General features: G+C 44.6%; 3 protein-coding genes across 5 annotated transcripts in view; 1 reads left to right on the forward strand and 2 right to left on the reverse strand.

Annotated features, from left to right (window-relative positions):
• Window positions 1-102: 102 nt before the first annotated feature.
• Window positions 103-16,181, forward strand: eef1da (eukaryotic translation elongation factor 1 delta a (guanine nucleotide exchange protein)). 3 transcript variants are annotated; one of them, XM_014141295.2, is made up of 8 exons: window positions 103-230; window positions 10,612-10,738; window positions 11,941-12,000; window positions 12,789-12,867; window positions 12,985-13,070; window positions 14,853-15,038; window positions 15,724-15,918; window positions 16,049-16,181. In XM_014141295.2, exons 2-8 carry the CDS (start codon window positions 10,619-10,621, stop codon window positions 16,085-16,087), a joined length of 765 nt encoding a protein of 254 aa, XP_013996770.2. In that variant the 5' UTR covers window positions 103-230; window positions 10,612-10,618; the 3' UTR covers window positions 16,088-16,181. The 3 variants fall into 3 exon arrangements, with proteins under 3 accessions (XP_013996770.2, XP_013996771.2, XP_013996772.2); XM_014141296.2 differs by lacking the exon at window positions 11,941-12,000; XM_014141297.2 differs by lacking the exons at window positions 103-230; window positions 10,612-10,738; window positions 11,941-12,000 and adding an exon at window positions 10,813-10,943.
• Window positions 16,182-19,409: 3,228 nt separating this feature from the next.
• On the reverse strand, window positions 19,410-21,427 carry ndufb3 (NADH:ubiquinone oxidoreductase subunit B3). The gene is made up of 3 exons (NM_001146531.2): window positions 21,392-21,427; window positions 20,894-21,019; window positions 19,410-19,638 (listed from the first exon to the last, which is right to left on the reverse strand). The coding sequence occupies exons 2-3, from the start codon at window positions 21,016-21,018 to the stop codon at window positions 19,488-19,490; spliced, it is 276 nt and encodes a 91-aa protein (NP_001140003.1). The 5' UTR covers window position 21,019; window positions 21,392-21,427; the 3' UTR covers window positions 19,410-19,487.
• A 3,623-nt stretch (window positions 21,428-25,050) lies between these two features.
• pecr (peroxisomal trans-2-enoyl-CoA reductase) overlaps window positions 25,051-27,512 on the reverse strand; it is a 16,723-nt gene continuing 14,261 nt past the window's right edge. Inside the window, 2 exon segments of the mRNA NM_001141052.2 lie at window positions 25,051-25,620; window positions 25,700-25,811. Of these exon segments, the coding sequence (NP_001134524.1) occupies window positions 25,538-25,620; window positions 25,700-25,811 (195 nt within the window). The 3' untranslated portion in view covers window positions 25,051-25,537.

Genomic DNA, 27,512 nt, shown 5'->3' on the forward strand with positions numbered 1-27,512 from the left:
TAACTAAAACGTAAACGAATAAGTATTTACAGTTTCATATAGTGGTCACTATCTCTTTATATAGTTTAATAGTTCCTCCACGCATGATATAAACTTATAAAAAGTTCCCCCCTTCCTTTCTGAACAAGTACCGTTCGTCCATCCTGTCCACTTCTTTTCGATCATCGGATTACAGCAGGGTGTACGCCGGCAACACCGACTCAACTATAAAACCTCGATAAAAAAACACAGTGAGTCAAACTAACTGATTATTTTACACCTCCGAGTATCTATAGTTGAGGTTAATGTTCTTTTAGTCAGAAAACATGTTTAACGGGGAATATTTAATAGCACGTGGCCGAATAATCAGCAACTTTCTGCATGCCAAACTTCAGCTGAAGTTACCTAAGCGGAGTTTTCTCCTGCCACACATCAAACCACAGCTCGGAGACGCCAACGCACAGCTGCAATTCACGACACTAGTTACTTGCACGGACTTGCTCGTTGGTAACTAGTAAAGTCCTTTCAAGGGGAAAACAAAACGTTTGCATGACAATCAAGTCCAATGTGAAATTGATCAAAGCTGTTTTATCCGGAATTGTTTCAAACTTATTTTTATGTAATGTCCGTCATGAGAAACTGAACACCACATGTACCATGTTGCTAGAGGAAACCATGAACACTAGGCATGTACCATGCTGCTCTAGGAAACCACTAGGCATGTACCATGCTGCTCTAGGAAACCACTAGGCATGTACCATGCTGCTCTAGGAAACCACTAGGCATGTACCATGCTGCTCTAGGAAACCACTAGGCATGTACCATGCTGCTCTAGGAAACCACTAGGCATGTACCATGCTGCTCTAGGAAACCACTAGGCATGTACCATGCTGCTCTAGGGAACCACTAGGCATGTACCATGCTGCTCTAGGGAACCACTAGGCATGTACCATGCTGCTCTAGGGAACCACTAGGCATGTACCATACTGCTATAGGGAACCACTAGGCATGTACCATGCTGCTATAGGAAACCATGAACACTAGGCATGTACCATGCTCCTATAGGAAACCATGAACACTAGGCATGTACCATGCTCCTATAGGAAACCACTAGGCATGTACCATGCTCCTATAGGAAACCACGTACCATGCTGCTATAGGAAACCACGTACCATGCTGCTATAGGAAACCACGTACCATGCTGCTATAGGAAACCACGTACCATGCTGCTATAGGAAACCACGTACCATGCTGCTATAGGAAACCACGTACCATGCTGCTATAGGAAACCACGTACCATGCTGCTAGAGGAAACCACTAGGCATGTACCATGATAGAGGAGACCATAATTCCTCGTGGATCACTGAGATTAGGATCTCTATTGATCTATTTCATAATTATGTTTATTGATCTGATACTTTGCATTTTACCACAATGTCTACAACTTCCAACAGTTTTCGGAGTCCAAAAAGGAATAAATCCATTTCTAATATATATTTTTTTACCTTGTACACCTAATGGAAAGGCTTGAGTTAAACAACACTGAAAGCAAATATATTTAAATTGAAAATGTATTTAGTAATTTCTCAAAACAATATTTTCTGAATGTTGTTTCTTGTCATTATTGTGTATGAATGTTATTTTATGTCATTATTGTTTGTGAATGTTATTTTGTCATTATTGTGTATGAATGTTAATTTATTTACTCATATTTGGATAAAGAACAAAAGGCACACCATCAGATTAAGCCAAAATGACTGAAGTAAAGGTTTTATTTTTCTAAATATTGGTGCATTACGTTAATGATAAGCAGGTTTCGGAGATAAGGGCATGTTTTGGTAATGAGTGTTCCATAGTTTGCCATTGAAAAACTGTTCTGATCTCTTAGAGATTCCATAACCCAAACTATCACTTGTTAATCCCAAATGATTTGCAAAATGCTAAAATCTTATCAAATTGTATTTGTCACATGCGCTGAAATACAACAGGTGTAGACCTTAGAGTGAAATGCTTACTTACAAGCCCTTAACCAACGAAGCAGTTTTAAGAAAATACATAAAATATATATATATATATTTTTAAGTAAGAGATGAAAAACAAATAATTAAATGGCAGCAGTAAATAACAATAGCGGGGCTATATACAGGGGGTACCGGTACAGAGTCAATGAGGAGGCTATATACAGGGGGTACCGGTACAGAGTCAATGAGGAGGCTATATACAGGGGGTACCGGTACAGAGTCAATGAGGAGGCTATATACAGGGGGTACCGGTACAGAGTCAATGTGGAGGCTATATACCGGGGGTACCGGTACAGAGTCAAAGTGGAGGCTATATACAGGGTGTTACGGTATAGAGTCAATGTGAGGGGGCACCGGTGTCGAGGTATTTGAGATAATTATAATTGAGCTAAATCTTGGGTGTGTCTCTAAGAGCTTTCCACACCTGGATTGTATAATATTTGCCCATTATTCTTGAAAAAAATTCTTCAAGCTCTGTCAAGGTGTCGGGGATCATGGCAAACAGCAATTTTCAAGCCTTATCATAGATTTTCAAGCAGATTTAAGTGAAAACTGTAACATGGCCATTCTGAAGTATTCACTGTCTTCATGGCCTTGTGTTATGTTATTGTCCTGCTGAAAGGTGAACTAATCTCCCAGTGTCTGGTGTAAAGCAGACAAACAGGTTTTCCTCCAGGATTTTTCCCTTGGCTCCATTCAGTTTATTTTTATCCTGGAAAACTATATTAATAATACCCATACCATGATGCAGCCACCACTATGCTTCAAATCCAATATGTATTGGATTTGCCCAAACACAACATTTTGTATTCAGGACAAAAAGTGAATTGCTTTGCCACGTCTTTTGCGGTATTAAGTGACTTGTTGCAAACAGAATGGATGTTTTTGGAATATTTTTATTCAGTACAGGTTCCTTCTTTTCACTCTGTCATTTAGGTTAGTATTGTGGAGTAACTACAATGTTGTTGATCCATCCTCAGTTTTCTCCAATCACAGCCATTAAACTCTAACTGTTTTAAAGTCACCAATGGCCTCATGGTGAAATCCCTGAACGGATTTCCTTCCTCTCCGGCAACTGAGTTAGGAAGGACGCCTGTATCTTTGTAGTGTCTGGGTGTATTGAGACCCCATCCACAGTATAATTAATAACTTCACCATGCTATTATGTGACTTGTTAATAAGCAAATGTTTACTCCTGAAAAAAATAAAACCATGCCATGTTTTAAGTATTCAACCACTGTTAAGGCTTGCCATAACAAAGGGGTGAATACATAAGAAATGTCATCTTTTAATTGTAATTCATTTTGAAAAACACAATTCCACATTATGGGGTATTGTGTGTAAGTCAGTGAGACATGCTAGAGGAAAGAACAGATGCTCATCTCTGAGCTTCTCAGTTATTGCCAAAATGTCAAGTTTTCTTAATGGTAAATGCAGCTGTAATGTTATGGATTCCTATTTTTAAGGTGTCCAATCAAAAACGCATCTTTTGACCAATGGGTAAAATAATGCTAATTGTGTGGCGGCGACTCTTAGAAAACCAATGGTCCAACCCTCACGTCTCATAATCTGTTCAAAACATATTGGAGTTCTTACCCTTGAAGGATGGTCAAAATTAGTGACTACATCAATGTCCCGAAGAACAAAGTGGTCATGAATCAGGAAAATAGCATGGCGTCAGCTAGGCTACATGCTAGGAGAGAATGAAAGCTACCTGAAAATAGCATGGCGTCAGCTAGGCTAGATGCTAGGAGGGAATGAAGGCTACCTGAAAATAGCATGGCGTCAGCTAGGCTAGATGCTAGGAGGGAATGAAGGCTACCTGAAAATAGCATGGCGTCAGCTAGGCTACATGCTAGGAGGGAATGAAGGCTACCTGAAAATAGCATGGCGTCAGCTAGGCTAGATGCTAGGAGGGAATGAAGGCTACCTGAAAATAGCATGGCGTCAGCTAGGCTACATGCTAGGAGGGAATGAAGGCTACCTGACAAGCTCACCATTCAACTCAACTTCTCCAATCCACAGGACATAACTATATAGAGGTACCATGGACAAAAATAGAAATGCAACAATTTCAAAGGTTTTCCTGAGTTACAGTTCAAATAAGAAAATCAGTCAATTGAAATAAATTCATTAGGTCCTAATCTATGGATTTCACATGACTGGGAATACAGATCTGCATCTGTTGGTCACAGATACCTTAAATAAGGTAGGGGTGTGGATCAGAAAACCAGTCAGTATCTGGTGTGACCACCATTTGTCTCATGTAGCGCGACACATCTCCTTCACATAGAGTTGATCAGGCTGTTGCTTGTGGAATGTTGTCCCTCTTATGTGTGAAGTTGCTGGATATTGGCGTGAACTGGAACACGCTGTCATACACATCGATCCAGAGCATCCCAAACATGCTCAATGGGTGACATGTCTGGTGAGTATGCAGGTCATGGAAGAACTGAAACATTTTCAGCTTCCAGGAATTGTGTACAGATCCTTGCTACATTTAGACGTGCATTATCATGCTGAAACATGAGGTAATGGTGGCGGATGAATGGCACAGCGATGGGCCTCAGGATCTCATCACGGCATCTCTGTGCATTCAAATTGCCATTGATGAAATTAAATTGTTCGTAACTTATGCCTGCCCATACCATAACCCCACCGCCACCATGGGGCACTCTGTTCACAACGTTGACATCACTAAACCCCTCGCCCACAAGACACCATACACACGGTCTGCCATCTGCCCAGTACAGTTGAAACTGGGATCATCCGTGTAGAGCCCACTTCTCCAGCGTACCAGTGGCCATCGAAGGTGATCATTTATCCACTGAAGTCGGCTATGACACCGAACTGCAGTCAGATCAAGACCCTGGTGAGAACGACGAGCACACAGATGAGCTTCTCTGAGACGGTTTCTGACAGTTTTTGTAGAAATTCTTCAGTTGTGCAAACCCACAGTTTCATCAGCTGTCCAGGTGGCTGGTCTCAGATGATCCCGCAGGTGAAAAAGCCAGATGTGGAGGACTGCCAAATTCTCTAAAATTATGTTGGAGGTGGCTTATGGTAGAGAAATTAACATTAAATTCTCTGGCAACAGCTCTGGTGGACATTCCTGCAGTCAGCATGCCAATTGCACGCTCCCTCGACTTGAGACATCTGTGGCCTTTTTATTGTCCCCAGCACAAGGTGCACCTGTGTAATGATCATGTTTAATCCGCTTCTTTATATGCCACACCTGTCAGGTGGATGGATTATCTTGGCAAAGGAGAAATGCTCACTAACAGGGGTGTAAACAAACTTGTGCACAGAATTTGAGAGAAATAAGCTTTTTGGAAAATTTCTGTGATCTTTTATTTCAACTCATGAAACATGTTGCTGTTCATATGAATGTTGAGGTTCCTGTTCTTTTTCCAAGACTTCTGTGAAATGTCAACTGAGCTTATCGCAAGCTTTTTATTTTCAAAGCCTTTTACATTTAATTCGGCTCGTGCCGTGCTAATTTTGGTACATGGAAACAATTTGGACGACAATGATCACTAAACGAAGGTTTTGTAGAGAACCACACCGCTCTGTCAGCTCGGTACTTAGTATCAGATGTATTAGGCTGAAAATAATGTTAGACCCCACTAAACGATTAAGGACAAAGAATCACTTGTTGCACCCTCGACAACTACTATGATTATTATTATTTGACCCTGCTGGTCATCTATGATCATTTGAACATCTTGGCCATGTTCTGTTATCTCCACCCGGCACAGCCAGAAGAGGACTGGCCACCCCTCATAGCCTGGTTCCTCTCTAGGTTTCTTCCTAGGTTTTGGCCTTTCTAGAGTTTTTCCTAGCCATCGTGCTTCTACACCTGCATTGCTTGCTGTTTGGGGTTTAAGGCTGGGTTTCTGTACAGCACTTTGAGATATCAGCTGATGTTAGAAGGGCTATATAAATACAATTTATTTGTCTTGGTAAATTGTATTTTATAAAATAACGGAGTGAAATGTCATCACATTTTCATCCGCTCTGGGCAGAGTGGTGGACACCCTACAGTCTCCTCTATGTAATTTAAAGGAAATGCATTCCAGGTGACTACCTCATGAAGCTGGTTGAGAGAATGCCAAGAGTGTGCAAAGCTGTCATCAAGGCAAAGGGTGGCTACTTTGAATAATCTAAAATATATTTTGATTTGAAAGATATTTTTTGTTACTACATGATTCCATATCTGTTAATTCATCATTTTGACGTCTTCACTATTATTCTACAATGTAGAAAATAAAGAAACCTTTGAATGAGGTGTTCTAAATTGTTTTGACTGGTTATGTATGCAATATCTGTTGCCTATATTTCACTAATACTCATGTAGTGGATGTGGACACCTGCTGGTCCAACATCTCATTCCAATATCATGGGCATTAATATAGAGTTGTTTTCCCCCCTTTGCTGCTATAACAGCCTCCACTCTTCTGGGAAGGCTTTCCACTAGATGTTGGAACATTGCTGCAGGCCAGTCTGTGCAGGCCAGTCAAGTTCTTCCACACCGATCTCGACAAACCATTTCTGTATGGACCTTGCTTTGTGCATGGGGGCATTGTCATGCTGAGACAGGAAAGGGCCTTCCCCAAACTGTTGCCACAAAGTTGGAGGCACAGAACAGTCTACAGTGTAATTGTATGCTGTAGCATTAAGATTTCCCCTCACTGGAACTAAGGGGCCTGAACCATGAAAAACAGCCCCAGACCATTATTCCTCCTCCACCAAACTTTACAGTTGACACTATGCATTGTGGCAGGTAGCGTTGTCCTGGCATCCACCAAACCCAGATTCGTCTGTCGGACTGCCAGATGGTAAAGCGTGATTCATCACTCCAGAGAACATGTTTCCACTGTTCCAGAGTCCAATGTCAGTGAGCTTTACACCACTCCGGCCGACGCTTGGCATGGGGATCTTAGGCTTGTGAATGTTGCAACCGAGGACAGATGATTTTTATGCACTTCAGCATTCGGCAGTCCCGTTCTGTGAGCTTGTTTGGTCTACCACTTCACGGCTGAGCCGTTGTTGCTCCAAGACGTTTCCACTTCACAATAACACCACTTACAGTTGACCGGGGCAGCTCTAGCAGGGCAGAAATTTGACAAACTGACTTGTTGGAAATGTGGCGTCCTATGACGGCGCCATGTTGAAAGTCACTGAGCTCTTCAGTAAGGCCGTTCTACTGCCAATGTTTTCCTATGGAGATTTGCATGGCTGTGTGCTCTATTTTTATACACCTGTCAGCAGATAGTTTGAATGCAATAATGTTTAGCATTTTTTTCCTGAACATAAATATGCTGCACTGCCTGACCCTAAATATGCTGCACTGCCAGCGAATTCTGAAACATGATCTACTAGGGGGAAAATGAGCTACAGTAGGTCTAATTACAGTGGCATCTTACACACAATGGTATCCCACACACTCAGTGGTATGTACTACGGTAGGTCTAATTACAGTGGCGTCCTACACTCGGTGGCGTCCTACACTCGGTGGCGTCCTACACTCGGTGGCGTCCCCCGCACTCGGTGGCGTCCCCTACACTCTTCAATGTAAAGATGAACTGTATGTTCACCTGTTTAAATTCTACTGTATGTTATAAAACCTGCTTCCTTTTGGGTGCATAGAGCAAAAACTAGACATTATTATTAAATAAGAGAACTAGTTATTATAATGTTATATGTTCAGCATATGATGCGCCCAATTAAATAAGAGCTGTGGATTTGTTGTATGGCTACTCGGGGAATATGAACTCATGGCCGGATGTTATGTTTAGCCTTTCTTGTTGTAGGCCTATAGGCTATTTCACCAGTATGAAACCATCAGTCAGAAAAAGTATTTATTTATTGGTCATGAACATGTAAATAAATACTAGGAAATATTCTTATTTCAAATTATTTTATAATGCAAAGATTAAATAGATTTTCGCTCTTCCCACTAACGATAAATTATTGCATCTTGTTTATTATTAGTGATTCAACGATATGACATTTTTGGCCGATACGATATCCAATATTTTCCCCCTAAAAAAAAAACATTATTTAACATTTTAGCGGCCTTAAGCATTCTAGTACAGTTAAAACACGGACGCAGCGGTCTAAGGCACTGCATTCTCTGTGCAAGAGGTGTCACTACAGTCCCTGGTTCGAATCCAGGCTGTATCACATCTGGCCGTGATTGGGAGTCCCATAGGGCATTGCACAATTGGCTCAGCGTCTTCTGGGGTAGGCCGTCATTGTAAATAAGAATTTGTTCTTAACTGACTTGTCTAGTTAAATAAAGGTTACACACACCACACAGACCAAAAGTTATTTTGTTGGCATTTACACATGTCCCCATTATCAGTAAAACATAATCAAAACCTATTTCTTTCACTTACTTGCTGTGCTGTTTCGTTGTTCATTTGTTCAGTCGTTTCATTCTCAACCTGGATTTCTATGGGATGCCTTTTGGGTCTTTGCGTGTCAAAGATACTATTTAACCCTATTTGACGTCTCAAATAAGTTGGTTGACCAATCAGGACCTGAATATGACTGCACGTCACGTAATAATTTAACACGTTCATACATTTTTATGTAGTTATTACACATTGATTACACTATCACTCGTATTTCATATGTCACAACGATTCATCAATACGTATGCTGTGATGCTGGTAAAGTTGTCTCACACACCTACAGTGCTGGTCATTAACAAAAAGCTAGCTAGCTCATGGATGCAAACAATGTTCTTCCCCAAAAACATCTGTTTCAGTAGCTATAGTTAGCTAGCTAACTATATAGCTTGTGTCATCTAAAATAACCCTCATTTATAAGACAGTTCTTATTTGATTAATGGTGGTCGGACCCATCTATGTGACACTAGACACAATAAGGATTAGCCACAATAGTGGACTTTGCGGTTAGCCTTCAAAATAAAAGTATGGCATAATTCTACTATTTTTATTCATTTGCATCACTGTTAATGACATACTTTTATATCGAAGTCAAACCGCAAATTCCACTATTGTGCCTAATTCTTATTGTGACTTGCTTCACACCACAACCCGGTCAAGCCTCACTAGCCAGATGAAGAAAGCTGGCTGCTTATTACGTTAGCTTTGTGCAACAGGGTTAAGTAGCTGGCTAGCTATTTATTTTAATGACCTAAAGTTCAATTTCAATAGGCGAACAATGCACCTGTACTGACCTCGCCTTCTGGATGATAGCGGGGTGAACAGGCAGTGGCTCGGGTGGTTGTTGTCCTTGATGATCTTTTTGGCCTTTCTGTGACATCGGGTGGTGTAGGTGTCCTGGAGGGCAGGTAGTTTGCCCCCGGTGATGCGTTGTGCAGACCTCGCTACCCTCTGGAGAGCCCTGCGGTTGTGGGCGGAGCAGTTGCCGTACCAGGCTGTGATACAGCGCGACAGGATGCTCTCGATTGTGCATCTGTAAAAGTTTGAGTGTTTTTAGTGACAAGCCAAATTTCTTCAGCCTCCTGAGCCTTCTTCACCACACTGTGTGTGGGTGGACCATTTCAGTTTGTCTGTGATGTGTACGCCGAGGAACTTAACTTTCCACCTTCTCCACTACTGTCTCGTCGATGTGGATAGGGGGGGTGCTCCCTCTGCTGTTTCCTGAAGTCCACGATCATCTCCTTTGTTTTGTTGACGTTGAGTGTGAGGTTATTTTCCTGACACCACACTCCGAGGGCCCTCACCTCCTCCCTGTAGGCCATCTCATCGTTGTTGGTAATCAAGCCTACCACTGTAGTGTCGTCTGCAAACTTGATGATTGAGTTGGAGACGTGCATGGCCACGCAGTCATGGGTGAACAGGGAGTACAGGAGAGGGCTGAGAATGCACCCTTGTGGGGCCCCAATGTTGAGGATCAGCGGGGTGGAGATATTGTTACCTACCTTCACCACCTGGGGGCGGCCTGTCAAAGTCCAGGACCCAGTTGCACAGGGCAGGGTTGAGACCCACGGCCTCCAGCTTAATGATGAGTTTGGAGGGTACTATGGTGTTGAATGCTGAGCTGTAGTCAATGAACAGCATTCTTAGATAGGTATTCCCTCTTGTCCAGATGGGTTAGGGCAGTGTGCAGTGCGATTGCGTCGTCTGGACCTATTGGGGCGGTGAGCAAATTGGAGTGGGTCTAGGGTGTGAGGTAGGGTGGAGGTGATATGATCCTTGACTAGTCTCTCAAAGCACTTCATGATAACAGAAGTGAGTGCTACGGGGCGATAGTCATTAAGTTCAGTTACCTTAGCTTTCTTGGGAACAGGAACAATGGTGGCCCTCTTGAAGCATGTGGGGACAGCAGACGGCGATAAGGGTTGATTATGTCTGTAAACACACCAGCCAGCTGGTCTGCGCATGCTCTGAGGACGCTGCTGGGGATGCCGTCTGGGCCTGCAGCTTGCGAGGGTTAACACGTTTAAATGTTTTACTCACATTGGCTACAGTGAAGGAGAGCTGTGTAAGTCCTTGTGAAAAACTTGGATTTTATCCACCTCAAATTCAATTATTTTTGCAGAAGTACTCAGGAGCTCATGACTCTCTAACTTCCTCTCTGTTCTTCTCACTTTCTCTCTTCCGCTTTCCTTCAGTATCATCATGTCTGGTCTACAGTGCCTTGGTGAAGATAACATCTGGTTTGAGAAGCCCCGCTACGACGAGGCTGAGAGACGCTTCTACGAGGGAGCCAACGGGCCCTCCACACACTCACACCACCAGGTACCGACGGGCCCTCCACACACTCGCACCACCAGGTACCGACGGGCCCTCCACACACTCGTACCGACGGGCCCTCCACACACTCGTACCGACGGGCCCTCCACACACTCGCACCACCAGGTACTGACGGGCCCTCTACACACTCGTACCGACGGGCCCTCCACACACTCGTACCGACGGGCCCTCCACACACTCGCACCACCAGGTACTGACGGGCCCTCTACACACTCGTACCGACGGGCCCTCCACACACTCTCTCCCCAGGTACCTGCTTTACTAAAATGTGATAGTGGCGTGATGAGGTTCTGATGGAGTATCAGTTGAGACGCCACTAAGTTGGGTTGAGACCCTTTCAGACAGTCCTGTGTTTGTGTGTTAAGCCACACTGACCTTATATTAGCTGGGCTGAAAACATCTGTCAGTTCTAGTCTCTGTCCAATCCTCCATGTTGCAACTGTTGCTGCTGGGAATGTTCAGTTAGGATGGAACTCTTAGTAACGCCCGGCGGCTGTAGTGACATTCTGGAACTCTTAGTGACGCCCGGCGGCTGTAGTGACATTCTGGAACTCTTAGTGACGCCCGGCGGCTGTAGTGACATTCTGGAACTCTTAGTGACGCCCGGCTGTTGGCTGTTGTGACATTCTGGAACTCTTAGTGACGCCCGGCTGTTGGCTGTTGTGACATTCTGGAACTCTTAGTGACGCCCGGCTGTTGGCTGTTGTGACATTCTGGAACTCTTAGTGACGCCCGGCTGTTGGCTGTTGTGACATTCTGGAACTCTTAGTGACGCCCGGCTGTTGTGACATTCTGGAACTCTTGGTGACGCCCGGCGGCTGTTGTGACATTCTGGAACTCTTGGTGACGCCCGGCGGCTGTTGGCTGTGACGGTTGCCGCGTCTGTCTGTGGACGCGGTGTTGTGAATAGATGTTACTGTCTGTAATGTCTCAGAGACGGTGGAGTTGAAATAATGTGGCTCTGGTTAACAATCTGTTATTTACATCTTTCTCTGTTTTCAATGTCCCTTATTTCCCGTAGTATTCCTGGCGTCTCTTTCTGTAGTGTTCCTGGCGTTTATCTTGGTGGACCTTCAATCTTTCTCCTCCCATTCTCTTCCCCTCCTGTCCTTCATGGCTGTTTCACTGTCCTCTCCTCCCTGTCTGTGTCCTGTCCTCCCGCTTCTTCCCCTCTCCATGTTAACCAGGTAAAGTCAGCCCTCCAAGGTAAAGGACGATCTCGTCCCCAGAAGCGCCAGCACAGGAATGTAAGTCCCCGTCATAAAGGCCTTGTACAGGGCTGAGGGGTGCATGGATTGGATTGGACTGGCGTGTACGACACACACACACACACACAGGTTGACCAACCCCCCCCCCCATGGATCATGAACTAGATTCAGCCGCGGACCAGTTTCTTTCTTGACCGGATGGTTTGGGGCCAGAACATAATTACAAATAATTTGTAGACACCAATTTGACTGCAGGAGTCTCAAACGGATCATTTCAAACCTTTCTTCCATTTGTATACGATCACATGTATCTCTACTATGCACGGGAATACTTAGGAACGGATTTCCTAAATTAACATCACTTGGAGCTGATTTCCTGGTGTTTTTATAGTTGTTGGCTCAGAATGGTGGCCCAAATTCAGCCCACCAATTGGGGAACCCTACTCCTGCTATAGTTAGATATCTGGTCTGTCAGAGAGCTGACCTGTTGACGGATATCTGGTCTGTCAGAGAGCTGACCTGTTGACGGATATCTGGTCTGTCAGAGAGCTGACCTGTCGACAGTTAGATATCTGGTCTGTCGACAGTTAAATATCTGGTCTGTCAGAGAGCTGACCTGATGGTGTAGGTGGGATAACAACTTGTTGTCCAGTCTGCTGAAGAGGATGACCTCTAATGATGTAAATAGAGAGCTGTGTTTTCAGTTGATGAGTGTATAACGATGATATTACTGTTACTTAGTCAGCCCTGCATATGGCTGTATTGAAGTGAACTTCCTCTGACCGCCGTGTGTGTGTGTGTGTGTGTGTGTGTGTGTGTGTGTGTAGTCTTCCTCAGCCAGTGGGGACCAGGAGTTGGTGTCTCGTATGAAGAGTCTGGAGCTGGAGAACCAGGGACTGCACAAAGGTACATCTGTCTTTTAATTTATTAATAATCATATTCTGATCTACATTGATGTGGAATAGATCTTTATTGATCCAGACCACTGAAACAATGATGATTGATGATAATGTGTGTGTGTAGTGGTGGAGGATCTGAGAGCAGCCTTGTTCAAGTTGGAGAACAGAGTCCAGGTTCTGGAGAGAAGCCCAGCTGTTCCCTGTGTCAAGGTGGGTTTAGAGAAGTCTAATTTACGCCTTCCGCACTGTCCGCTTGTTCCGTTCAAGCCAAATGATTCCATTTCGAACGTCCATCCCCGTCCGCATCGGCATCGGCCGTTATGGACGCGGAACTCTGTGCGGACATTCGGTTGAAGATTGAAGGTGTACGTTTGGATTTTTCTGTACCGAGAATGGTGTGATCTATGAATGATATTTAGGCTTTATAACTACACTGAACAAGCATGCGTCTCAGTCCCATGTTTCATGAGCTGAAATAAAAGGTCCCAGAAATGTTCCAAACGCACAAAAAGATTATTTCGCACAAATTTGTTTACATCCCTGTTAGTGAGTATTTCTCATTCACCAAGATAATCCATCCACCTGACAGGTGTGGCATATCAAAGAGCTGATTAAACAGCATGATCGTAACACAGGTGCACCTTGTGCTGTGGCAAATAAAAGTCCACTCTAAATTGTACAGTTTTGTCACACAACACATTGCCACAGATATCTCAAGTTTTGAGGGAGTGTGCAGTTGGCATGCTGACTACAGGAATGTCCACGAGCTGTTGCCAGAGAATTTAATGTTCATTTCTCTACCATAAGCCGCCTCAACATCGTTTTAGAGAATTTGGCAGTATGTCCAACCGGCCTCACAACCACAGACTACGTGTAACCACGCCAGCCCAGGACCTCCACATCCGGCTTCTTCACCTGCGGGATCGCCTGAGACCAGCCACCTTGGACAGCTGATGACACTGTGGGATCATCTGAGACCAGACCCCTGGACAGCTGATGACACTGTGGGATCATCTGAGACCAGCCACCCGGACAGCTGATGAAACTGAGGGTTTACACAACTAAAGAATTTCTACAAAAACTGTCAGAAACCGTCTCAGAGAAGCTCAATCTGTGTGCTCGTCGTCCTCACCAGGGTCTTGATCTGACTGCAGTTCGGCGTTGTAACCAACTTCAGTGGGTAAATGATCACCTTCGATGGCCACTGGTACGCTGGAGAAGTGGGCTCTTCATGGATGAATCCCAGTTTCAGCTGTACTGGGCAGATGGCAGACCGTGTGTATGGTGTCTTGTGGGCGAGGGGTTTAGTGATGTCAACGTTGTGAACAGAGTACCCCATGGTGGGGTTATGGTATGGGCAGGCATAAGTTACGAACAATTTAATTTTATCAATGGCAATTTGAATGCACAGAGATACCATGATGAGATCCTGAGGCCCATTGCTGTGCCATTCACCACCATCACCTCATGTTTCAGCATGATAATGCACGTCTCCATGTAGCAAGGATCTGTACACAATTCCTGGAAGCTGAACATGTCTGTTCTTCCATGGCCTGCATACTCACCAGACATGTCACCCATTGAGCATGTTTGGGATGCTCTGGATCGACGTTTACAACAGTGTTCCAGTTCCCGCCCAATATCCAGCCACTTCACACATAAGAGGGACAGCATTCCACAGGCCACAATCAACAGCCTGATCAACTCTGTGTGGAGATGTGTCGCGCTGTATGAGACAAATGGTGGTCACACCAGATACTGACTGGTTCTCTGATCCACGTCCCTACCTTTTATTAAGGTATCTGTGACCAACAGATGCAGATCTGTATTCCCAGCCATGTGAAATCCATAGATTAGGGCCGAATGAATTTATTTAAATTGACTGATTTCCTCATTAACTGTAACTCAGTAAAATCTTTGAAATTGTTGCACGTTAGATCAGCGTACTATGAACGATATTTTGTAGATGCTTATTTCTCCCGTCTCCTCCAGGCGGTGACTGTTCAGTCTGTGAAGGTAGAGGAGGAGGATGATGACATCGACCTCTTTGGGAGTGATGAGGAGGAGGATGAAGAGGCAGAGAGGATGAAGGAGGAGAGAATCGCTGCTTACGCTGCCAAGAAGTCCAAGAAACCAGCACTCATCGCCAAGTCATCTATCCTGCTCGACGTCAAACCTGTACGTTGTCCCTCTGTCTGTTCCATGTCCTCTGTCTGTCCCCTCTGTCTGTCCCCTCTGTCTGTGAAACCTGTAACTCAATAGTTGAAAGGCGGAAGGTGTATCTAATGCTTTCTCCCTCCCTCCTCTCCTCCTTCCTCTCTCCCTCCTTCCTCTCTCTCCCTCCTTCCCCTCCCTCCCTCCTTCCCCTCCCTCCCTCCTTCCTCTCTCCCCCTCCCTCCTCTCCCCCTCCCTCCTCTCTCTCTCTCTCTCTCTCTCTCTCCCCTCTCTCTCTCTCTCTCTCTCTCCCCCCCTCTCTCTCTCTCTCTCTCCCCCCCTCTCTCTCTCTCTCTCTCCCCCTCTCTCTCTCTCTCTCTCCCCCTCTCTCTCTCTCTCTCTCTCCCCCTCTCTCTCTCTCTCTCTCTCCCCTCTCTCTCTCTCTCTCTCCCCCTCTCTCTCTCTCTCTCCCCCCTCTCTCTCTCTCTCCCCCTCTCTCCCTCTCTCTCCCCCTCTCTCTCTCTCTCTCTCTCCCCCTCTCTCTCTCTCTCTCTCTCTCTCTCTCCCCCTCTCTCTCTCTCTCTCTCTCTCTCTCCCCCTCTCTCTCTCTCTCTCCCCCCTCTCTCTCTCTCTCTCTCCCCCTCTCTCTCTCTCTCTCCCCCCCCTCTCTCTCTCTCTCTCTCTCTCTCTCTCCCCCTCTCTCTCTCAGTGGGATGATGAGACAGACATGTCTAAGTTGGAGGAGTGTGTGAGGTCTGTTGTAGCTGACGGTTTGCTGTGGGGTCAGTCCAAGCTGGTTCCCGTGGGTTACGGCATAAAGAAGCTTCAGATCGGGTGTGTTGTCGAGGACGACAAGGTGGGGACAGACCTGCTAGAGGAAGAGCTCACCAAGTTTGAGGACTATGTGAGTATTACACGCTGTAGATAACAACACTACTACTACTAATGTATTATAGTGGTCTGAGGCCGCGTTGCCCTGGTCTGAGGCCGCGTTATGTAGTGACATTACCCTGATCTGAGCTCTTCTATTTCAGGTCCAGAGTGTCGACGTGGCTGCCTTCAACAAGATCTAAGCCACTCCTTTCCTTCCTCCTCCTCAGTCATCCAAAGAGTTACTGCTGCTCTCTGCTTGCACGGTTACTAATAAAACAGAGCTTTAAGCACAAACACCTGTCTGTCTTTCTGTATGAATGAGGGGAAACATGACATCTATATGGGTCTGGAAATACCGGACTAGTAGTAAAGGCCTGGAAATACCGGACTAGTAGTACAGGCCCAGTGAGGGGAAAGCACCCCTACTTGTTCTATGCCCCTGTAGACACCCCCCTGTAGACATCCCTCTCCACTCCGCGTCCCAGTAGCAGCGCTCAGTAAATCCCCCTCCCCCCAGCACCTGAGCCCAGCGGGTGAAGAGGTCCGGCTGGTCAGGGGTCCGGCTGGGGGTCCCTGTGTCCTCACCTCCCTCTACCCCTCACACACACAGGTAGGGGTTGGCTGTGTTCACGTTCAGAACCAGCAGCCTCATTTAGAAACGTTGCATTTGCACAAAATATGCCCCTGAGACATGCATGGGCCAGTTTTCACACAAAAATTGAAATTGTAAAAACGGAACTTGACATGAGAATGGATTAGGTCTCATCTTCCCACCAACCTTAGACCTAGCAGACTCACTGCCAGAACCCAAACGTAGTCTGGTAGCCATATGGAATATATGATGAAACGTATTCAGAACAATAAAACGGGTTGCTAAACAGAAAAACAAGATACAATCGTTTGCAGTTTAAAAGAGCAAAAATTTATTTGTCTTTGCATTTTAAAATAATTAGAAATAAGCATATATTTCATTTACAAGATCATTGCAGAATAAATTCCTCACCTTTTCTTGACTGATGGTTTCATACTCGCAGAATAGCCTATAGACCTACAACAAGTTAGGATAAGCTTACCATTCATCTCATCTCTCATTTAATTGGACCCATTTCACAGTAGGAAATAGATAAGCTATTTCAAGCAGCTCTACGCGATCCAACCCAACGCGCCGTTTAGCGGTAGAACAGACGGTTTGACTTGTGTTCGCTACGTCTGAACACTGAAATTCAGTTTATAAAGAACACCACATTGCAGAATACATTTCTCATTTTTCCGGCCATGAGTTCATATTCCCCAAGTAGCGCTACAACAAATGATCATGTGCATCCCATTTCATTGGACCTGTCATATGCTGAACAACAATATAAACACAACCTGTAAAGTGTTGGTCCCATGTTTCATGAGCTGAAATGGGGGGGAAAAAAACAGAAATTAGCATTTCTCCTTGGCCAAGATAATCCATCCACCTGACAGGTCTGGTTTATCAAGCAGCTTAATCCAGGGGAGGGTCATGTAATTTGTAATTGATTTAAAGTCCTATTGCTCGAGGTTTGAGAATTAGTTGCTTATTTTAGTATTTTGTGTGTGCCCGATGAGGCCCTTCATATTGTCTGCTGGGCAGCAATATCAATCAAATTACACAGCCCATACTACAGACCAGTGGTTCCAGTGTGGTCTCAATCAAATTACACAGCCCATACTATAGACCAGTGGTTCCCAACAGGGGGGGGGTGTACGGACCCCCGCCCTGTACAGTACCAGTCAAAAGTTTAGACACATCTACTCATTTAAGTTTTTTTGTGTTGCTATTTTCTACATTGTAGAATAATAGTGAAGACATCAAAACTATGAAATAACACATATGGAATCATGTAGTAACCAAAAAAGTATTAAATAAATCAAAAGATATTTTATATATTTTAAAGTAGCCACCCTTTGCCTTGATGGCAGCTTTGCACACTCTCTTACCCTGTCGATAACAGAGATTAAACCGTGAGTTCGTAACTGTCGTACGTGGTCCATGTCTCTGTGTGAGTATCTTATATTGAAGCTAGAAAGCCTGCCTATAGCATCTCCATCATGTGTGGATAAGAAGATAACTCCTGTAATAACTAAACAGTACCACAATATGCTGTATACCACTTAGCAGATGCTTTTTATCCAAAGTTGGCTACAGTACAGTGCTGAACAATAAAACTAAGTTATGGGAGTGTGTGTGTGTGTGTGTCTGTCTGATCACCACAGTGTGAGGGCCTTCCTGACCCAGTGGGATCCATGTTCTGTAGGAGAGGGTGTTTCACACTGTCCCCATGGGGCGGGCCATCTGAGCCCCAAACCCAGGACCTCAGCTGGGTGGAATCATTACGGGAACTGTTTAACAACCAAACCAAATGGGTAGGGACTTACCTGGATTTGTTCAATAGAAACATGTCTGCAAAACATTTTGCAACAGAATCAGTATTGATTATACCCCAGGTTGCAGTACCACAGCCTGGACGGTCTGGTGGTGATGGTCGTTGTCCTGGTGACGGCAAAGTGCTTGTGCTTGGTTAACAACCAGGAAGAGGAAGCAGGACTGACCGGGAGAGCAGAGCAACAACATGAATCTCCTTTAACTTTCAATTTCAGAAAATGTGTGTATAAAAAGTGTATACCAGTATTTCCTAAACACCTGGAGGATGCCCAGCCATTCCACCACCAGCACACCTGGGTCTCCTTCAGTAGAGTAAACGGAGTGCATCAGCGACAGAGTCTCTGAGAATAAGGGAACTAAAATGGTCAGAAATGATCGAGGGACCTAGCTGAATTTGGGTTGTGAAACAGTTAGCTATGGACTCTGTACTAATGACCCCAGCTGTGTTAAGGAAATGAAGATGGTGAAAGCTGAACTGTGGTCATCCAGGATTTCTAGGTATAGCTAAAAAATGTTGCGCAATAACCACTCAAATCAACCCACAAAACCTAAAAACTATCCCCCCCAAAAATGATTTGCAGCAAACGGAATAGCCGCATTTATCCAATAGGTGTCTTCATATTACCCGGCAAGTGCGGTATTTCCTTGTTCTCACATCACTTGTCATGACATGCTGCTCTCCTCTCACTCAGGTGGCTCGTCGGCAGTACTCTCTCAACACCTCCCCCTCCATCCCCACCTGCCTGAGTCAGCAGGTCACAGTAAAATGAATAGATGGTGGCCGCAGTGCAATTTAGAAGTAGCCCAAAAACCTGCAACCAATATATTTGTTTTCAAAGTAGCCTAATTTACAAGAAAACTTCAAACATATAAACCCTGGTCATGTGCCTTTTTCAGTGTCAGAGTAGCAGGGAGAGTAATACTATTACCAACCACACTACACCAACCACACCAAACCAACACAACCACACTACGCCAACCACACCAACACAACCACACTAACCACACCAACACAACCACACTACACCAACCACACCAACACTACACCAACACAACCACACTACACCAACACAACACTACACCAACCACACCAACACAACCAGCCATTTAGTGGATGAAAACACTCAACATTTATTATACAGGAAAATCATCTGATCCGGTTGTATTCCAAAGCGTTCTGGGCTTAGAGGTCAGTGGCCAGACTTCTTGGGGGGGAAGAGAGCGTACTCTACAGTCAGAGCCACAGCAAAGGCCGCAAAGCCCCATTTAAAACCCCTCAGCATCACGTCTCCCAGGGATACAGGACGGCTGAACCCTCCCACGTACCTCCACACCTCATTACTGTGGGAGGGAGAGAAAAACATCAGTATCACTCACATACACAGAGCCTTCGGGAAGTATTCAGACCGTTTGACTTTTTCCACAATCTACACATAAAACCCCATAATGACAAAGCAACATTTTTTTGGACATTTTTGCTAATTTATAAAAAATAAATATTACATTTACATAAGTATTCAAACTCTTTACATAGTACTTTGCTGAAGCACCTTTGGCAGCGATTACAGCATTGAGTCTTCTTGGTATGACACTACAAGCTTGGCACACCTGTATTTGGGGAGTTTTTCCAATTCTTCTCTGCAGATCCTCTCAAGCTCTGTCAGGTTGGATGGGGAGCATCGCTGCACAGCTATTTGCAGGTCTCTCCAGAGATGTTCGATCAGGTTTAAGTCCGGGCTCTTGCTGGGCCACTCAAGGACATTCAGAGACTTGTCCCAAAGCCACTCCTGCGTTGTCTTGGCAGTGTGCTTAGGGTCGTTGTCCTGTTGGAAGGTGAACCTTTGCCCCAGTCTGAGGTCCTGAGCGCTCTGGAGCAGGTTTTCATCGAGGATCTCTCCACTTTGCTCTGTTCACCTTTGCCTGGACCCTGACTAGTCTCCCAGTCCATGGCACTGAAAAACATCCCCACAACATGATGCTGCCACCACCCTGCTTCACCGTAGGGATGGTGCCAGGTTTCTTCCAGATGTGACACTTGGCATTCAGGCCAAGAGTTCAATCTTGGTTTCATCAGACCAGAGAATTTTGTTTATCATGGTCTGAGAGTCTTTAGGTGACTTTTGGCAAACTCCAAGCGGGCTGTCATGTGCCTTTTACTGAGGAGTGGTTGCCATCTGGCCACTCTACCATAAAGGTCTGATTGGTGGAGTGCTGCAGAGATGGTTGTTCTTCTGGAAGGTTCTCCCATCTAAACAGAGGAACTCTGGAGCTCTGTCAGAGTGACCATCGGGTTCTTGGTCACCTCCCTGACCAAGGCCCTTCTCCCCCTGATTTCTCAGTTTGGCCGAGTCTCATAGCAAAGGATCTGAATACTTATGTAAATAAGGTATCCGTTTATCTATATTTAAATGAATTTGTAAACATTTCTAAAAACCTGTTTTCGCTGTCACTATGGGGTATTGTGTATAGATTGCTGGTTGTTATTTTAAAAAATATGTAATTTAACAAAATGTGGAAAAAGTCAAGGTGTCTGAATACTTTCCGAAGGCACTTTACATGTACACATCTTTAATGCAAAGATCTCCCTCTCTCTCACCGTGCCCACGGGTCCTTCAGTCCTCTAGCTGCCAGTCTCTGCTGTGTGAACTCCAGAGGTGTTCCCTCTACCTTCCACTGCTTAAAGTCTGGCAGGTTTAGTTTACTGCCGTGGTCTCCTCCCATCCTAACACACAGCATCAGGGGGGTTTGAGTTGTGGCACTAGCTAGCTAAATTAGTTCATGAAAACATACAGGAAAACACCACTGATTGTAAAAATATTTCATAGTACCATAGAGATGTTAGGTTTCCATGATCTGATACTCTTGGATTGTACTGTAGTTAGCTAGATAACTAGCACAGCCTGCCGACTAGGGAGCTAACAAGCAAGCTAGTTAGCCTGCTATTTAACGTCCGCAGTGGACCTTGGGAAGCAGCAATGACACATTTAACTATGAAACAATAAAATCTGTCTTCAGTAGTACAACATATTTATATATCAAACACTTACGTCTTATTTCATGTATTTGTAATAGTATAAACACGTAACAGCTGTACCTGTCTGTTTGTGACCTCTGTTGTGGATGAAGCACTTCGACAATTGCGTCTGATGTACGGCACTGCTACGGTACACCGAAGAGACCACACTTAGTTGGTCTTACACTTTGTCGAAGCGTAAACAATCCAGTGTATTTGTTGGTCAGAACCATAGTCTGGACAGAACTAGGGATGTACGTTCCCTTTCAAGGCTTTACAGGAACGATACGTTTTAGTTTGAAGCGATTCAGTTTGATTATAACATCTGTTATATTTATTTAACAAGGCAAGACAGTTCATTAAGAACAACTTCTTATTTACAATGACGGCCTACCCCGGACGACGCTGGGCCAATTGTGCGCAACCCTATGTGACTCCCAATCACGGCCGGTTGTGATACAGCCTGGATTCGAACCAGGGAGTCTGTAGTGACGCCTCTAACACTAAAATCCAGTGCCTTAGACCGCTAAACCGCTTTATTTCAAAGGGATATTGTATCCATTCCATATGTCACAAGTTACTGGAATACATTGGTCACTAATATCTGTTGGGAAAAAGTCTGGTTATTACCACACAAATACCTGCTTGTTAACAAGGTGAAAGAGGTCTCTTTCAGAATGATCCATAAGTATTACCATGCGAATCATTACATGAAGAAACTCAAAAAGACATTTAACATTGATTGTACTTTTTTGTGTTGAGCATCCAGAAACAGTTTCTCATTTATTTTGGCATTGTCTACATGTAAAACAATTATGGAAAGATATTCACAGTTTTATAATTGTTAATATTCTTGATGACTTTTGTTTGTTATTGGAGAATGTGCTGGTCGATTTCCTTAACCATAATAAAGATAATGAAAAACTATTTTACCTCATAAATCTAATTGTGCTAATGGCAAAGTTTCATATTCATAAAAGTAAATTCAGTAATAAAAACCCACTCTTCTGTGTTTTCTAGAAGGGATTCGAGCAATACATTAAGACCATTCTATTGTTATATGTAATGTAAATGTAATGTAATGCATTCTACATTCTTCTAATCATGAAGCTGTTAAAACAATGTGTGTTTCTTTTAAGGTCTTTGTATAATCTGTCATTTGTTGTACCCCCTAGCATATGTTATCATTGTCTATTTATGTACTTATTGTATGTATACAGACTTTTCTACATTGGGAAATATTATATATTTTTCTAAATAGACTGCTGAACCAGGGAGTCTGTAGTGACGCCTCTAGCCCTAAAATGCAGTGCCTTAGACCGCTGAACCAGGGAGTCTGTAGTGACGCCTCTAGCACTAAAATTCAGTGCCTTAGACCGCTGAACCAGGGAGTCTGTAGTGACGCCTCTAGCCCTAAAATGCAGTGCCTTAGACCGCTGAACCAGGGAGTCTGCCGCTCGGGAGCCCACACATAAACATTAGACCGCTGCGCCGCTCGGGAGCCCACACATAAACATTATTCCGCTGCGCTGCTCGGGAGCCCACACAAACATTATTCCGCTGCGCCGCTCGGGAGCCCACACATAAACCTCAGACCGCTGCGCCGCTCGGGAGCCCACACAAACATTATTCCGCTGCGCCGCTCGGGGCCCACACAAACTTAGACCGCTGCACCGCTGGGGCCACTAAACCTCAGACCGCTGCGCCACTCGGGAGCCCACACATAAACATTATTCCGCTGCGCTGCTCGGGAGCCCACACAAACATTATTCCGCTGCGCCGCTCGGGAGCCCACACATAAACCTCAGACCGCTGCGCCGCTCGGGAGCCCACACATAAACATTATTCCGCTGCGCCGCTCGGGAGCCCACACATAAACCTTAGGCCGCTGCACCTAGGGAGCCCACACAAACCTTAGACCGCTGCACCGCTAGGGGAGCCCACACATAAACCTCAGACCGCTGCGCCACTCGGGAGCCCACACATAAACATTATTCCGCTGCGCTGCTCGGGAGCCCACACAAACATTATTCCGCTGCGCCGCTCGGGAGCCCACACATAAACCTCAGACCGCTGCGCCGCTCGGGAGCCCACACATAAACATTATTCCGCTGCGCCGCTCGGGAGCCCACACATAAACCTTAGGCCGCTGCACCGCTAGGGAGCCCACACATAAACCTCAGACCGCTGCGCCGCTAGGGAGCCCACACATAAACCTCAGACCGCTGCGCCGCTCGGGAGCCCACACATAAACATAAAAAGTTCCATTCTAAATGACTATCTGCTGCTGGTGGAACTCATGAGCTGGGCCTCTCTGAAATTACTGTGTGTTAGAGAGATGTAATACGTATGTCTACGGTCTATTTACTATGGGTGTGTGTGTGTGTAAATGATGTATGTACTATGTAGGCACCTGAGCTGAGCCATAAGGGAGACAAGGCCTCTACCACCCCACTAGGGAGGGGGGGAATGTAGCCTGTTTTTGTCCCCCTACTGTTTCTGAAATCACCATCACCCACTAATTAACTTGTCATTTTTGCAGATTAAATGTTTGAGCTGCTAATGAATCAATATTTATCGTTTGAATTAGCTATGACGTAGCCAATGAATATATAGCACAACTTTCGATTTCACCCCCGATCTCAAAGCCGAATAATTTGACAGTTCGTGAAGGTTTTATGGCGTGATTATCTTCGGCCATGCATTGCAGCTCGCAAAAGTGATTGTGTCTTCGTTATGAAACGATCAACTTTACCCTGTATATTTAAAAATGACCATATACACGGTTTGTTCAAAGCAAAACTAACAAAACTATTGCTGAACAATCCAAATAAAATCGATCGTAAACCCCGTTCAGCAGGTATAGCCAGAAGAGTTGTCTCGGATAGTTTAGGCCTACTTTTATTCTGGTAAAACACAGTGTATAGATAATAACCTAACAAATGACATAGGCCTTCACTCAACTAATAAATCCTCATATCACACAAGCCATTTGTATGCTGAAGGTGCTGTGCAGAGCACAGGAGGTTGGTGGCACCATAATTGGGGAGGACGGGCTCGTGATAATGGCTGGAGTGGAATAAGTGGAATGGTATCAAATACATCAAAACAAAAGGGTTACATTCCATTAGCTCTTTTCATTCCACTAGCTCTTTTCATTCCACTAGCTCTTTCCATTCCATTAGCTCTTTTCATTCCATTAGCTCTTTTCATTCCATTAGCTCTTTTCATTCCATTAGCTCTTTTCATTCCATTAGCTCTTTTCCAGCCATTATCAGGAGCCGTCATCCCCTCGCAGCCTCCAGGAACAGGTCACCTACCTGGCGTTGGTCAGAACGTGACCTTGTGCTCAGTTTGACTAGATAACTGATGTTGCCTGGGCGTTGGTCAGAACGTGACCTTGTGCTCAGTTTGACAAGATAACTGATGTTGCCTGGGCGTTGCTCGGCGTGTAAAATCACTTGTAGATGAATGATCGTCAACAGTTACACGAAGAAAAGGATACATCAGTTGTCACGGTATTTTCAGAAGGTAGAATGTAATATGAGCAACAACAACAAAAATTATGGACCGGCAATTCGTAACGTTTGAATGGATTTTCAGACCAATGCATGCTACATTTGGATCGGATTGGGGTCCGTGGACTGATGCGTATTGGTGAATCTTTACATCCCTAGTCAGAACCATAGACCGCATGGTCAGATCTGAGGTAGAAGTCAGTGTAAAGGGTGTTTATTGTAAGGCAGAGTTATGTTTCTTTATGAGACAAGAATTAGTAAAAACATTATGGTTCATATTCAACATTCTTCGGCATTATTAAAACACTAATAACAGCCAATAATCAGGAAAATTGTCACAGAGGCCTATTACCATGTTAATAATATCTGAATTATCTACAATTATGTACAGTACATGAGATACAGGGCGACACAGTCACACAGGGCGATACAGGGTCACACACGGCGATACAGGGTCACACACGGCGATACAGGGTCACACATGGCGAGGCTGATAGGACGAGAGCAGAAAGATAGAGTTCAGTCTCTATATTGACACCGACCCTTCCATTAATTCATACTGATCGCATTCTGATCAGCGTTCTCAAAAACAATTCTCTAAACATCTACTGTCTGTCTACAATCATACACCCGTCTGTCCATTGCCAAGGCTGGTCACCGCGGTGCTGGGTTGGTCTCCGTAGCGATGACCTTGTTTCCGTAGTGATAGTTAGAGCTTGGCCTTGGGTTTCAGCAGCTCTTTCAGAGTGTCCAGATTCTCTCCCTCTGGGGCCGCAGGCCATGCACTGTGATCTACACACATGCGCATGAGAGGGAGGTTATACACTCATGTGTATACGTGTACAAGTGAGTAACTTGTGTGTGTACCTACCTGGTATTTCCCACATAGAGTGGTAAAGACTCTGTCCAGCGTCCACCCTCAGAGTGGCTCCAGAGATGTAAGAGGCACCAGGAGACAGGAGGAAGCACACTGCTGGAGAGATCTGAGAGAGAGAGGGAGAGAGAGAGAGACCGTCAGTACACACACAGAGAGAGAGAGAGACCGTCAGTACACACAGAGAGAGAGAGAGACCGTCAGTACACACAGAGAGAGAGAGAGACCGTCAGTACACACACAGAGAGACGAGAGAGACCGTCAGTACACACACAGAGAGCGAGAGAGACCGTCAGTACACACACAGAGAGCGAGAGACGTTGGCCTCTTTTGGTACAGGGAGGACAGTTGACCCCCTCCCTTTTGCACCACCACCCAACCTACCTTCCCCCCAATCCACCCTGTGTGTAAAGGGTTGTAAAAACTCTTAAAATTCCAGTAGAGTCTCTGGCCACATGGCCCATAGAGAGACACAGGAAATTCTTCCAACTCATAGAATTGGAGAGCCAAGCGACATTTTGTGTTCTGGAGAAGGTATGGAAGATTGGTGAAGAATCCAGCTACGAACTGATCCGCTTGGTACAATTTTGTGATACTCAGAAGAGACAATATAGCCATATTACCATAAAACTGTTTATATAATAGCATCAGCTTGAGACTCGCATCATAATGGGTGTATAGAATGTATTAATAAGGATAAAGCTTTTATAATACAGTGAGATGCTATTGTACTGATGTTAATGTGATAGAATTGTATTTCTGTAACCAAGTCTAGCTCAGTCATAGGCACGCCCCAGGGACACATACAGGACCAGGCGTCATTTGACAAGCCTGTTCGATGGGCACTATAAAACACCCCCTGATTGACATTTCTTCAGACCAGGCCTACACTCCATGGCCAATAGGTTTTACCATCCAATTCCTCTACTGAAAGTGAACCATACCACGTGGTTAACTTTTAGACTATTGATACCGACAGAATAAGAACAAGTCTTTGATATTAATTATTAGTCTGCAGCTAAGTAAATTATATCATTGAACGCGAAGACCAACGAAACAACCATTCGATGACGACATTAATGAATGTCGCTTTGAAAGATCCATTCTAACCGAGAGAGAGACTCTCCATCAGAACTACTCTCCAACAAGAATCAGAACGACACACTGAGCGTAAATATATATTGATTGCAATTGTTCCCGAATGAGTGAGCCTTCAATTGTCAATTGTTTAATATTAATGAACTCTGTAGGTGTGCATTCTCAGCTGACCGTTTATGATCCATTGTTCAACAGGCCGACCTGCCTGTTTAGCCCACAAGGGCACATTCCTCTACCAATCCTTTGTGACGATAATTACTGTTTGTATGTTTTCTGTTAATTACTTAGTGTAGTAAATAAATGATTTTAAGACAATTGATGTATGGATGATTTTAGTAAAGACTGGGTTCGTGCAGATACAACAATTTACGACGTTTGGAATGAGACTGGACTAAAGGTAAAAGACACCATTTAAACCAGAAGATAATCGGCCTATACTATAATATAATATTATAGTACAGGAAAGTTATATTAGGAAAATTATAGCTTTGTAATCTGAATATTCTCCTTGGTGCCCCGATCTCCTAGTTAATTACAATTAAACGATTAATCAGTTTAATCGCGTGATAATAATTACAGGGAGCTAATTGATAAACATATCTTCAGTTTAATGGTACCCCCAAAGACACGACAACACACAGAGAGAGAGAGAGGGAGAGAGACCGTCAGTACACACAGAGAGAGAGAGAGACAGAGAGAGAGAGAGAGACCG

Source organism: Salmo salar, chromosome ssa14 (genome assembly GCF_905237065.1).
Source record: "Salmo salar chromosome ssa14, Ssal_v3.1, whole genome shotgun sequence".
Taxonomy (NCBI): Eukaryota; Metazoa; Chordata; class Actinopteri; order Salmoniformes; family Salmonidae; genus Salmo; species Salmo salar.